Source organism: Periplaneta americana, chromosome 9, assembly GCF_040183065.1.
Source record: "Periplaneta americana isolate PAMFEO1 chromosome 9, P.americana_PAMFEO1_priV1, whole genome shotgun sequence".
NCBI classification, from domain to species: domain Eukaryota; kingdom Metazoa; phylum Arthropoda; class Insecta; order Blattodea; family Blattidae; genus Periplaneta; species Periplaneta americana.
In genome coordinates this window covers 63902505-63917275 of record NC_091125.1, presented here as the reverse complement: position 1 = coordinate 63917275, position 14771 = coordinate 63902505, and the positions used below count along the sequence as shown (strand labels likewise).

Here is a 14771-nt window from a genome sequence, read left to right as displayed (position 1 = left end):
TTGATCATATGATATATTTCTCACCGTCAGACAATTCAGTTTACACACTTCCGAATATGAGACGATTTCCACACGCTACGAATACTCAGAACAATATTCGAACAGTGAACCCCGAAGATTTATCTGTGAATTTATTCCGCGGCATGGCCTCTTGCTTATAACATTGGAATAATCTTTTCGGCCAGAAAATTGTGTGGACGAGACATGTAAATATATACAAAGCTTAAATCTTCTTCTTCTTCTTCTTCTCCTTCTCCTTCTTCTTCTTCTTCTTCTTCTTCTTCTTCTTCTTCTTCTTCTTCTCCAGTCCCTTCTGCTGCTAAGCGTCGGCTTCGCCTCTCTCCGTCCATTTCATCCATTTTTCCCGGTCTCTACACATTCTCTTCGTCTCTACCATTGTTTTTCCTTTCTGTTGGCCTATTCTTTCTATTGTATGCTCTCATTTAATCCTTGGTCTTCCTCTTCCAAAACCTAAATCTCAATACAAAAAAACGTAAGTAAAAAGTAGTTCATATTTTATGGCTAGAGTTACACTTTGCAAAGCAACAAATCTCGTCTGTGTCGGTCGTCATAGCTATGTACACGTGTGTCATCTGTTTGGAATTATATATTTACTAATTATTATAAGTAGATTAATTCCGCTAATCTCTAATAATCTTGTCCTATGAGAGGTATATAAAAGTGTGACAGAATCTCTTATTGTTATAAGTCATCAAGAGAGTCTTCTACTGCACATCAACTCAGCAACTGCTCTTCTTTCTTGAATAATGTTCTATAGATGCGCCTGGGTGTGCTGCGTGCTTCTTTGCCTCATTGGGGTATCGAATGCCTCGCAGTGCAATTCCACTGGAATTAATTCCATTAAATTCACCCTGCTCAGTCGGCGGAACAGCACGGGAAATTGGATAACTGAGGTTAGTTACAAATTTTGTTCTTTCGCAGCTATATATACGTAATTCATTGTATTTTTCTGAAAACTGTTCACTAATACTTCGCCAGGAATGTTTAGAAGGAGACATATGGTAAGAACTTGAACTACTTGGGCATTCCTCTCCGGAAGTTGTTTCTGTGCATGTTGCTTCTGTATTTGAAGAGCCGCTCTGTGTTGCACTAATGTCACACTGAAGGCTCTGCTTTTCATTCACAGTACAATTACCTTGTATATAACACAACAAGATGTCATTCAACTGTTCAGCAATGCGTCTGTCAAAGCTGGACACTGTATATCGATGAATTCAAAATCACGCGAAACTTTCTCCTTCAGAATTTTCACAATAGCGTAGGGATTGTACTGCACATTTATATCAAGAGAGTCTAGCAGATACAGACCTACCATGACCTATCACAATTGCAACGGTATTTTATACCAGAGCATTCTAAGTGTTGTAAGTTCAAGACTATTCGTATACACAGGCGTCACGCCGTACATTCGTGATTGACGAGTTGCATAAGTACCGGGCATTAATAGTACAGAAAACGTGAACAATTAAAACAAATTAATGTGTCTTGATTGCGAAACGTAATACGCAACGTATGGTTTTTTCTACCAATTGTTACCTACTGTGAAAATTTTATCATAATTGGAGGCGGGAATGTGACAGAGTTCCCTGGTAAAAATCAACTACGACAAATGTGGAATTATGTGAATGAAAAGAAACTACAACAAATGTGGAATTATGTGAATGAAAAGAAACTACAACAAATGTGGAATTATGTGAATGAAAAGAAACTACAACAAATGTGGAATTATGTGAATGAAAAGAAACTACAACAAATGTGGAATTATGTGAATGAAAAGAAACTACAACAAATGTGGAATTATGTGAATGAAAAGAAACTACAACAAATGTGGAATTATGTGAATGGAAATAAACTACAACAAATGTGGAATTATGTGAATGAAAAGAAACTACAACAAATGTGGAATTATGTGAATGAAAAGAAACTACTACAAATGTGGAATTAAGTGAATGAAAAGAAACTACAACAAATGTGGAATTATGTGAATGAAAAGAAACTACAACAAATGTGTTGGCAAACAGAAAACCAACAGGTTAATACGGAAACCTACATACTGGAGGAATATATCATATTAGAAATTAGGTTTTGGGACCGGAGGGAAAGGGGAAAATGTATTGGGAAAAATAGAATAGGAAAGCATGAATTAAGAATTGTGCATCTTTGAGAGTTTAGAATTTGAATAAAAAAGTGGGAATATTGGATTGAGAAAAGTTAAGCGTCCTATAATCAATCGCGGAGAACATTATTTGCTTTGTCATTATATTAAGTAGGCTATAAATATAAGTATTGTGATGATGAAAATAATTTCTTCCTGATTTTTAATTATATTACAAAAAAAATGGTTTTGGTTATGTTGTTTGTCAGTGTCAAAAGACGTCCTCTAATCTACAGAGCGGGCCTAATTTTAGTGTCGATAAATCAAACCAATATGAAGGATTTTTTCCCAAATTATTACTCTACCTTTATTTAGGAAAATAGTCAAAGTGTCGACTTTCCCAAAATCGGCTCTAAATTTGTCTTTTTTAAGTTCGCTTATATAGCCTTTTCCAATATCCGTATTGTTATTCCGATAAGTTACTGTTTGTCATTTTATTCATACTTCTATGTTATTTAGCAAGTATCCTAATAATTAGTCGTTAAGAGTACAGGATACTTTTAATGATATGTTATTATATTAAAATTTGTTAAATAATACAGAAGAGTAAACAACAAGTCTCTTACATAGGCTCACAATAAAATAATAAATGAATGAAGAGAAATTAAATATTTTTGTACAATTATGACCAACTCTTTCAGAAAAATTCTATACCTTAAAACGTTTATGTTAGTTAAATTCTAAAAAAATACCCTAGCTTTCACAATAGGAAGAAAAACTGCTTTTCTGAAGAAAACGTTCCAAAAGTACTTCCAGTATCCATGCTCCTTCTCATCATAAAATAATATGAATGATTAACAGTACCATCCGAGGTCAAGCTTTGTGGATGTATTATTGAAAACGGTTAATTACATATTATCTTTTTCGCAGACAAAGTCAATGCTCGTAAAAAATGTCACTTGGAAGAGAAAATGGTGGAAACTGAAACTAGTTCCCACAAAAATAGACGTAATGTTGGTTGCTAGCCAATTAGGCAATATGAGGATTTTATTATAAGCCACACGTTTTTTAATATATATGTTAGTTTTAAATACGCATATTTGTACACAGAAAAATAATATTAGAAGTAGTTAACATAATGAACAGTTATTTTCTACTTCAGCTGTATGCTAAAAGTGAAATCAGTTGTTTTATTCTATATAGCGGAAAATCTTATTAACGAAAAAAAAATTGGTCAACGAAAGAAACAACAAAATATCACTTTAAAATTACATGCATTAAGACTGTTATTTTTTAAGTCCAGAAAAAGAGGAATTATTATATCTTATAAGTTTTTTTTTCCAGTGATTTCTTAATTCTCCAGAGAGAAGAGTAAAGAATGCATGCTATAGGCCTAAGATTCACTCAAACATTTTTAGTTAAAGTAATTTTAAAACTGTTGTTAGAAGATTCTAAATCACATATGCCAGTCACTATTTAGTCAGATCATGTCTTTTCACCAAAGAGACCAGAATTCAGTCCCGGACAGACATTGTTACTTCCGGTGGAAAGAGCGAGCTTGGACTTTCCTCTACAGTTTTTAGGCTACCATTGCTCTGCTCTATACCGGGTTGTTTCCGATCCCTGATAACGAATTTGAATGACGTCATGTGCGTCAGAAATTACACCGACAACTGAATTGCGGCGGGAGATGACAGACCAGTAGTGAGTGATTTCATAATCAGTGTGCACGGTGTATCACAGTAGCAATGCTCAAGAAAATCGAGCCTTTTTGGGAGGGGTACATAACAACCCTTTCCGATGCCAAGTACAGTTACGTGAAAATCATACGAGCCTGCAAAAAACGTGGTTTCGTTATTTCCAAAAAAACATCTTATGTGTACCTAATAAGACTGGCAAACCTTGGATGGGATTAATTCCAGAGTGGAAAAAGCAAGCAAATCCACCCCCCGTCACAAGTCGCCGCATCCCACGAGAAGATGCAAATTATCTTCTTTTTTATCTGTATCTACTTTTCTATATTGATTCTATTATTTTATTTCTATTTCTGTTGATGTAATTATATTCTGTATTCTGTATATTTAAATTTAAACAAAAAAATAAATAATAAATAAACTTCCCTAGCTAAAATTCCATTCGAGATTTACCAATATTATTAAGTAGGTACACAGAAGATGCCTTTCTTGGAAATAACAAAACCTCGTTTATTGCAGGCTTCTTTTATTTTCACTTAACTGTACTTGACATCGGAAAGGGTTATGTACCCCTCCCAAAAAGGCTCGATTTTCTTGAGAATTTCTGCTGTGAGTCGCCGTGCATTCTGATTATGAGATCACTCAATACTGGTCTGTCACCTCGCACCACAGTTCAGCTGTCGTGTGACTCCTGAGGCACATGAGATCATTCAAATTCGTTATCAGAGATCGGAAACAACCCTGTAGTCTCTCTACCATTATCTGATCGATGCTATAGGATTGGAGCGACATCACTATGTCTTGCTGCAGGTTCGATTGGGTCACGGGGCTCACAGAGAGGAACAGGGACCCTGGGAAGTAGACATCAACCATTCAACAGAGGCGTGTGAGGAGAGTGAGGCCATCCTGATAGCTGCCACCGTTACAGGTAAGCGCGGAGTCTGTAGGTAGCAGCATTGTATTCTCATCTCTGTCTCGTAAGATCGATTGGCTAAGACAGCGTTTCTCAAACTTTTTTGAAGTGGGGACCACTTTTTCCGCGGACCACCTTACTCTTGTTCCCTTCGAAAGTAAATGTATAATTTTTGTAGCATATTTTAATACCAGTATAATTATATTTTAATTTAGAATTAATTAATTAAAATTAATTGAATTCAATTAATTGTATATTAGTATTAGCTATTTAAGTTAATGTTAATAGAAGAAAATGTATTTTCGTTTTTTTTAATAATTCAAGGCTATTAGAATTTGGATAATCTTTAACTTATTAACTAAAAAAAATAATGAAATAAATGTTGGTACTCACATTAGTGAGATGAATGAGCCTCTCGATTCTTACACAGTTGTTTTAGATCTATATTTGAATGACTAGATATTTCTTTAGTGGCACTAGAATCATTGATATTAATATCATCATATACAGCTTCTGAACTATTAGCAGAGCCTAAATGAAGCGTATCATCACGTTTCTTTCTTTTCAAAGATCCGGATCGAAGCCAGTTTTTCATTATGTATAATGGGCACTATTTAACAGAGACATAGACAACTACTAGCGTGTACCACATAAGAAAGATTTAAAGTCATAAATACATGAAAAGGTTCGGTACTTTGTTTCTCTGCAATGAATTCGGGTGGTCCCTGTCCGGGTTACAAGTACAGCACCAGAAGTGCAGGGAAAAGATGGCGAGAAACACCACGTCCATAGTGCTTTAAATCCCTCTTTTGTTGCTGAGAGTAGAGTGGGAAGTCAATAGACGGGTAGGGTAATAAATTTCATAAAATGTCAGTACTGGGAGAAAAAGTGAAAGCGATTGGCATGTGTAATTTCCAATCTCTTAGATTTTCAGCTATAATGTAATACGCAATTTGTTTGAATTTTATTTTGTCTTCTGTCTTTTTTGAAGAATCACAAGGGCAGACCTCGAGGACCACAGTTTGAGAAACGCTGGGCTAAGTAATTAACAGAAACTCATTCTGCAGCCTTTCATTTTCTGATTTAACGAAATATAACAATTTGAATTGCGGGTAGAGGGTGGAACACACTCATGCCGCTGACATAGGTCCTTTTTGCTACCTACAAATTATAACATGGGCTAGAAATGGCTGGAAAATTTTGCTCGGAGTCATCTGTCAGGGATAAGATTTCTATACGTGGCATAAATCTACTGTTGTACCTCCAAATTCCCCTCCGTACGAAGCTATGCTAAGCATTCTTATATCACTTAAAATTTCCATCACCATCAATTGACTTTGAATCCGCAAACTTAGGATCCATGACAAGCATGATAACCTAGGATGACTACCGAAGTGCAAACAGAAACAATTTTAATATTGGAAAATAACCGATTACAAAATATTCACGGAAATAAACATTTTTACAAACATACCAAGAAAGTGCTTTGATATCGTTAGTTTGCACACGGAGATTTCTTATAAACTAATTAAATCTTTTGTTCACATTCAGTATCTTTGAGTCAATCGGAATTTATGCTCAAGAAATATAATAGGGTAAACTAGGGTCTGTTGGACAGCCGGGCATGTTGGACACACTGTCCAACAGACCCTAGTTTACCCTAAATATTATTCAGAATAATAATTGGTATTCTTAAAATAACATAAACAATTGCATACTCACATCATTGAGGCATATAAAAGACAGAACTCCCATACTTTTCGGACAGCGGCACTATAAGAGATGGCATGATCATGGTTATGTTGCTTTCATGCTTAAAAGATATACCTGATTTTCAAATGTATACGAAATTTACAATGAGTTATGGCGAAATTAAAAATCCCGGCAAGCTCTAGTCCCCAATCTGTAGTTCCAAAAATATAATTTTAAATACGATTTAGGCTTGCTAATATTATTTAATAATTGAAACGGTAAGGACAGCATGTCTCCAAAGATTATTTCGTCGTTCTAATTCCAATACCACATATCTTTAAAAAAAAATACAAGAAAGAAAAGAATGTTTATTTTATCTCAATTATTGATTATAATGATTGTGAAAAACATGCGAAATAAAATAAAAATACCACGTAATGAATTTGTGTAAAAATTCAGATACGTTGTATTGGAATTAGAACGATGATTTGTTACTTAAATGTATTCTTATCTATACAATTATAGACGTAAAATTGATAGCATGTTCGCACGATAAAGCTGGAAAATTTTAAAAAATGTTTACATAAATTACTTTGAAAGACGGACGTAACATAAACCATTAGTAAGATAGAGCAGAAGTGCTCACATTGATTTCCCGCCGTCAATCCGCGCACCAAATATGCTTGCGTTCATGAATCGATGACTCAGACACGTCGCATCATGCTACACTTAAGGCCAGAACAGACACATGTTTAGTTAGCGTAAGTCAGTTGATTTTCAGCTTGCAGTCTAATAAGTCGATAGGCCTAACTCTATTTTAAGGTGCAAGTGCAAGTGTACTAGAAGAAGAGCCACTCAATAGATCGCCTTTCGCTGTCATCCATTGTTAGGCCTAATATTGTCGTGTTCTGAAGTAGGCCTGTACAGTAAAATATTTGAAATATATTTTTATTAGAGACTTCACGAAAAATGAAATCATAAAATATTATTAAGGGATGGCATTTTAATTATAATCAAGGAAAGCCGAAATACTCAGAATAATATATCCGCCCTACAATTGCTTCATCCATCATAAGTTGAGCTGTCTGTTCTTGGAATCATTTCTATGTGTCTTTAACAAAAAAAAAAAGTCCTGAGATGACTAAGTTACGGTGGGATCTGTTGTTTCGCGTTTCAGCCCCTGTGCAGAGGCCAAGTAATACTTATGAGCTGCTGCCCGGCCTGGGTTACTATAAGTTCCATGGCACGCCCAGGAATTGGTTCGAAGCGCGTAAAATCTGCACCAGAGAAGGAGCCCACCTCTTTATATTGAATTCTGAAGACGAAGGAAGGGCCCTACTTCTCACATGGTGGGCCTATCCCAAAGTTTATGACGATTGGAGGAACAAGCATGTGTACACTGGCGTCCACGATAATTTCGTGGAAGGAGAGTTCGTCACAATATTTAGTAAGTTTATATTGCATGATAATTTCCAATAATCACATTTTTTTTTTACTTGATCATTATATACGAAGTGTAGACGATGTATTATTATACTGTAAAAATTACTTAGAGATATTTGTGGAATTTCTAATATTCAAGAAATTACTTATAAACCCCTTTGTAAGCCTTGTCATGTTCTAAATAAAAGTAGCGCAAGTTATATTTCAGTTACTCAACTTATATAGTCGCTAGTATACAGGGTGATTCAGACCACCCGTAACAGTCATTTATTTCGGAAATTAGTGCATTAATATTTTCGAGAAAAAATATTTATACTAAACCACATGTTAACTTTCACTTGAGCTTAATTTCATCAATCAGCTCTAACAGGAAGTAGGGTCAGTGGCGTATCACTTTAAAATTTCAAATGGAAGTAGGGGTCAAATAGGATACTATTTGATAGAGCTCTTCAAAACAAACAACTTTCATAGGAAACATTTTTATTAATTCCTATTCTTTCAATGAGGAAACGTACGAAAAGGCAATGGTGATTTGGACCACACGTAAGTCATTTATTTCGGAAACTAGTGCATTAATATTTTCGAGACAAAAATATTTATTACTAAACCACATGTGAACTTTCACTTGAGCTTGATTTCATTAATCAGCTCTAACAGGAAGTAGGGTCAGTGGCGTATCACTTTAAAATTTCAAATGGGAGTCCGGGTCAAATAAGGTACCATTTGATAGAGCACTTCAAAACAAACAATTTTCATAGGAAACGTTTTTACCAATTCCTACTCTTTCAATGAGAAAACGTACAAAAAGATAATGCCATCAATATTGAGAAATGTTAAAAGACGAAAATGTAAACAAGACAATTAATGTTGACATTTTACTGGAAGACTGAACAATTCCATTAATTTTTATAAATGTTCAAACTGTCTGCCGTTCTGAGCAGCACACACCCGTATTCTTCTTCTAACACAGTCAGTGACTCGTGACACTTTGGCGTGGTCAAGTGACTGGCAGGTCTCTCGGATTCGCTGTTTTATGTCATCTCTTATTGTGGGACAGTCTTGGTAAACGATGTTCTTAACCATTCCCAAGGAAAGAAATCCAAAGGATTCAAGTCAGGAGATAGTGCTGGCCATACAATAGAACCGCATCGCCCAGCTAAGAGCTGATTTGCTGTATCACGTGCCACCAAAGAGAAATGAGTTGGGCAACCATCCTGCTGAAGCTACATTACTACTCGTGTTGCCAGTGATACGTCCTCCAAAAGTTGGTTGAGGATGTTCTTCAGGAAGTCAACATACATGACACTATTCAGAGCACCTTCAAAGAAATCATTCGGTGTCCGAAGATACCATACTAGACATTGACACTCCACCTATGCTGGTTGTCCACTTCTCTCAGCCAGAGAGGACTGACTTGAGACCAGTAGTGATCATTATGGATATTGACATCGCAATTTCTCTTGAATGTCGCTTCATCTGTGCAAAGAATACATCGATGAAACCGACAGATTTTATCTGACAATTAACTCTATTTTTGGGGACGGTTAGAAAACATTGTTTATCAAGACTGTCTCACAATAAGAGATGACATAAAACAGCGAATCGGGAGATCTGCCAGTCACTTGACCACGCCTAAGTGTTACGAGTCACTGGCAGTGTATAATGCCGCAGTATGCTGTCCGTAATTTATTGATATTCTGGTTAAAAATATATATAGCCTACAACTTCTTTACGCATCTGTGACGATAGAAAAATTATGGGGAATTGATAAATTAGTGATATTAGTAATGGTGGTGGTGGTGGTGGTGGTGGTGGTGGTGGTGGTAGTACCATAGCTTTGTGTTCAGGTCATTCAAAGCAAAAACAATTTAAAGGTACATTTTTATTTGTATCACGAAAGTATAATATATAATATTTGAAAAGGTAAATTTCGATATAAGTATTAGGAGGCCTCCGTGGTCTGTTAGTCAGCATGCTGGCTTCCAGGTCAGGAGGTCCCGGGTTCGATTCCCGGTCTCGGCTCTCGGTGAATTTTTCTTGAAGTGTCTAGAGTCTGGAAATTTGTATGAATGTGAGTGTGCCGGGTTAATATTAATTAACTAATCATCACAAATATAAAAAAATACATCAGGACTGTCGCTGGGCAGTAACCTGAACACACGTTTCAGCGCCACATTGTTGACAAGTAACTCCATCTGTTAGCACAACCATAAAGCATCTAATAGATGCTATAGAGTTACCAACAACGAAAAAAAAAAGTATTAGGAGGTCATGATGTTTCTATGGCAACAAAAAATTTATTTTTGACTGTAACTATAAGGCTCTGGAATATGTTTTCAAGCGATGAATGTGTGGATGTGTTCCTTATGGAGAATGCGGGAAGAAATTCACGAGGTATTTGCAAACAGCATCTTGAACGTTATCCAGAACAAAAACAGCTTTCTAACACTACTTTTGTTAGCGTTGTACTTCGTCGTAATAAAGAATATTATCAAATAAATCCATGACCGTATTGCGAATTGAATCCACGACCTTCCGGTTTGCAGTTTGCCTTTACCACAAGGATACCGCGCTCCCTAATAAATACTTGCAGGAAACTGAATTCAATTAAAAGAAAGGCTTAACCAATATGACGGATTATACAAGTCTAGCATGGCCTTCCGAAGCAGCTGCCTACTAATTTCAGTAACGTGTTTGATGGAGCTTAGAATAAATGAAATAAATATGAACTTAGAGTGCATGGGAGAAAGAGAGCACTTCTAGGAGAAAGAGCGGCAAGGTAGAAAACTAATGGAGCACACGAGCGAGTCTGACTTTTCCTCGAATATATTCACTAAAACTCTGATAGTAACGGCACCTTTTTTTAAAGTTCATATTCAATAATAGTCCAATATATTATACCCCAAATTTCTGAATGTAATGTAATTATTTGCTTTGATGTTATACTATTTGACTACCGGCGTTTGTGCTGTTCTATTGACCTTTGCAGACCATAAATAGCTCAACATAAGCCTGTATTATTCATTGATATCAAGCGATTAGACTTCGCTTGTGGTTGTGAGAAAAACTTTAATTTGCGTGAAGTGTGTTACGATGGTACTGAATAATCCAGCATATAATCATTTTGAACTTGCAAGAAATATAACATTTTGTCAAAATTTAGACAAAAGAAAATGCTTAAAGCCACTGGCGTAGCTCAGACAGTGTCTCGTTTGCCTGCTGCTTCGGAGTTGCGCTTGGAAGTGAGTTCGACTCCTGCTTGGTATGGTCATCTGTTTCGGGTTTGCCCCAGGTTTTGACAACTGTAAAACGAATGACAGGTATTTCATGGCGAATCCTAGCCCCATTTTTGCAGATACCATCTCTCTATCACCAATTCTATCGACACTAAATAAGCTAGTAGTTGATACAGGGTCAATAATAACCGATCAAAAATGCTTTTAAACAGTTCAATGGCTAAGAAGCTATTGCTTTAGTGGAAAGTTTAAGTGACAACTGTCTCGCAGTCCAGTTTCGTGGACATACATTTTGTTCAACATAGAAACTATTGCAGTTGCTAAGCAAACACTTCGAATAAAATCAAAAAGCATTTTCCAGGAATGTTTCTACCAAAATTTGCGAGAAGTGCACAGTAGCTAGGAAAGATTCCTTTGGAGTTGCATGCCACAACTATGTCATGATTGTTTTTAATATCCAGATACCGCAAAATTATCGACTCTAAATGCCCTTGCCACGGTTATGTTTGCCATGATTATCGTTGCTATGGATATTAAAATGTTAGTCAGTATCAGCTGATGTATGTAAAACTGTTAATGGATCTCATTCATAACCCAGACGATAAATATCACATAATTGCTTAAAGTTGGTTATTTCAAGGTACAAATGACAGACCCACTGGCATGCAGACTTTAAAATCCTAAAGGCACAGTTTTTTAAATAATTGTTGTATTTTTGTACAGTAGGTGAATAATAAATATATTTATTCTATAAACAGTACAGACCTTGAGAAAGACTTCTATTGTTTTCATAACAGCATTGGACCAGCTTTACAGGGAGCTACTACCTGAAAGCCAGATTAGCATAATATATTCGTTACTGGAGGTACTTTAACAGAAAGCCACAGTTTAAGTCACACAGCATTTGTGTGCACTCAAGTTAGGTTCGGCGTCTTGTCAGCCCATTTGAGTTGTGTGGATATAAAGGAAAAACTGTGACGGTGTCGTGTATAGTTCCTGGGGTAGCTCAGTCGGGAGAGCATTCTTGCTCTAAGCGCAGGGTCCCGGGATCAATACCCGACCCCAGAACAATTTTTCCTTGAAATTATTCAAATTAGCGTTTGCTTTAAGATGATGTTTACTGGAGAAATCATTGCAATATTATTGAAATCTGATGCTTAATACTTGACATCACAGTTCTTTTTTCATTTCTGTAACGTTTGTAGGAAATGTTGCATTTTTTAACTTTTTTTATTACAGCAAACTCTGAGAACATAATAAGCATCATATACTATGATCGCAATGCCTTGTATACCCTGTTCGCCAAAAGTTATATTTCCGGTATCAGGTTTATTTTTGCGAAGATCTCTAAACTGATTTCTTTTAGTGTGACAATACTTTATCTTCAGTAACGAAAGAATAAACTAAAACGAAATAAAATTAAATAGAGTAACAATTGTCACCTAGGCAAATAAAGAAAAAATTGTTTCACAAAATGTATTATTCATTATGCGCATTATAGTACTTACAGATGGGTTGCTTTATTTGTATTAATGGACAAATATTAACAATGTAGTCGTTCCCATATAGTTCACAGCTATTCATCAAATTAATTTTCTTTTCATCTTTGGACGTTCCTCTGAGATTGAATGAGATAATTTCTCCAAATATTTCTGTTCACTTTTCTACTATTCTTTATTTTACTATTATTTCCATAAACCTTACTCTATCCAGCCTCGGAAAAACCGCTTCATATTAACGTTTTACGCCTCTATCTGAGTGATGAATAACGTATCTGATTATGACTTTATGGATTTCCCATTATAATTTCTTTCCAGAGATATTTCGGAGTAAATAACTGTAGATATTTAAATAAAAGGTGTCGTACATAATAATTTTGAATTTAGCGTTATTGTGTGCATTCTCTGTAGTCACATCTCTCTTACGATATTTCGGAGTATGAGTAACTAACTATATCTCTTTGAATGGCGAAAATCTTCTATTTAATCTTACGTTGGCCGTAATTTTATGCATTGTTTGTGGTGACTTCTCGTAGGATATTCCAGAATAAATAACTACAACTTCCGCAGTGACGAATACCATGATAGTCCTATGAAGAATCTTTATGGTCAACTCTCTTGTAAAGTATTTCGGAAAAAGTACCTATAATGCAATCTGAAGTAATTCTCAGGAAATTTTATATGTGTATACCGAGTAAACAATACATTTGTATGCTTCAGATCAACCGCTGAACTCCACCGGTTACAGCAAATGGCGTGCCAATGAGCCCAATGGAAACACAAGGGAGAATTGCGTGACTATGGATGGAAACTATGGCACACTGGTGGATATGCCGTGCTCTACTATACTCCCATTTTTCTGTGAGAGGGAAATGAATTCCGCAAGCGATGGCGACAATGAAATGTAAATAATAATTGTTACTCAGTGATCGGTTATTATCTTTTTCTGTTGTACAGGAATACAGTCTGATTGTTACGGATAGTATAAGGTGATTCAAAATTCGCTTCAGATTTTAAAGCATTGTAAATTCTACAATATTTTCTCTAGAAGAAAATTAATACATTATTGTTTTGGGCCAACAATGGGTTTTGGTTTTTATGAAATATCGGAAATATGTCAGCTGTTCTCTAGTTCAACAAACACTATTCTTTCTGCGACACCATGCACAACATTTTGCATAAAATGTCTTGGAATATACACAATTTCTTGCGAGATAGGCTCTTTCAGTTGCTGTAGGGTTTTGGGTGTACCGTGAAAACTCGTCCTTCAAGGCAATCCTACATTCAAAGGATCAAAAATAAATCTCGAAATCGTGGAGGCCATATTATTGGAAAACGAGTACTAACATTATTAATTCCGTAATAATTACTTCTACTTATTTCATTACTTATGAGAAGTACCTCAGCAGCAGTGTCTTTGGTCTTCCAGATTTCTTCTTATCACCAACAGAAGCAGTTTCATCAAACCTTCTGAATAAATTTTCCTTGTCTTAAATTGTTATTTTTATAAATTTTCCCAGAACTTGAGAAAGACAACTGTGAACCAGCTGTATCCTAACATTTAATGATAGAAACATTGTTTGAAACTTTAAAATTTTTGCAGAAGTACTAATAAATCATTAATGTTTTAATCATTAAAATGGTGACTATGAAAATGCAAAATGTAACAAATAAAATCTCCAACATATTGATGTCTTTATTTCTTTTTCTAACTCAAATATTATAAAATATATAATCCCTTAAATTTTGAAGTGACTTTTGAATGACCTTATGCATTACAGAATACTTTTGTATTTTAGTATGCCTTTCTAAATATGATCTGTCTGCTTCTTATGTCATTGTCATTTGTTTATTAAAATATGTTAATCGTAATGTATTATACACAGTAGAGTGTTGTATCCTATGTATGAATAGTGCATAAAAGCAACTATTATTGCTTACGAATTGATCATTTTTAACCAAACAGAGAAGAGTATTTAATTGGAAATATTATTATAAAACATTCTAGGCCTATAGGCCTAGTTAAAAGTATACAGCTACAGCCCGTGAAGGGCCTAGACTGACCAGCCGGCTGCTGGCCTCACGCCCACATACCGAAGCAGAGGTGGACGATCACCCAACCAGAATGGAGGTATCATGTGGGTAGCACGATGATCCCCCCAGCCGTTATAGCTGGTA

General features: G+C 35.6%; 1 protein-coding gene across 1 annotated transcript; it reads left to right on the top strand.

Moving 5' to 3' along the window:
- Nucleotides 1-704: 704 nt before the first annotated feature.
- On the top strand, nucleotides 705-14530 carry LOC138706021 (hemolymph lipopolysaccharide-binding protein-like). The gene is made up of 4 exons (XM_069834914.1): nucleotides 705-914; nucleotides 4621-4738; nucleotides 7593-7862; nucleotides 13314-14530. Exons 1-4 carry the CDS (start codon nucleotides 768-770, stop codon nucleotides 13499-13501), a joined length of 723 nt encoding a protein of 240 aa, XP_069691015.1. The 5' UTR covers nucleotides 705-767; the 3' UTR covers nucleotides 13502-14530.
- The last annotated feature ends 241 nt before the right edge of the window (nucleotides 14531-14771 follow it).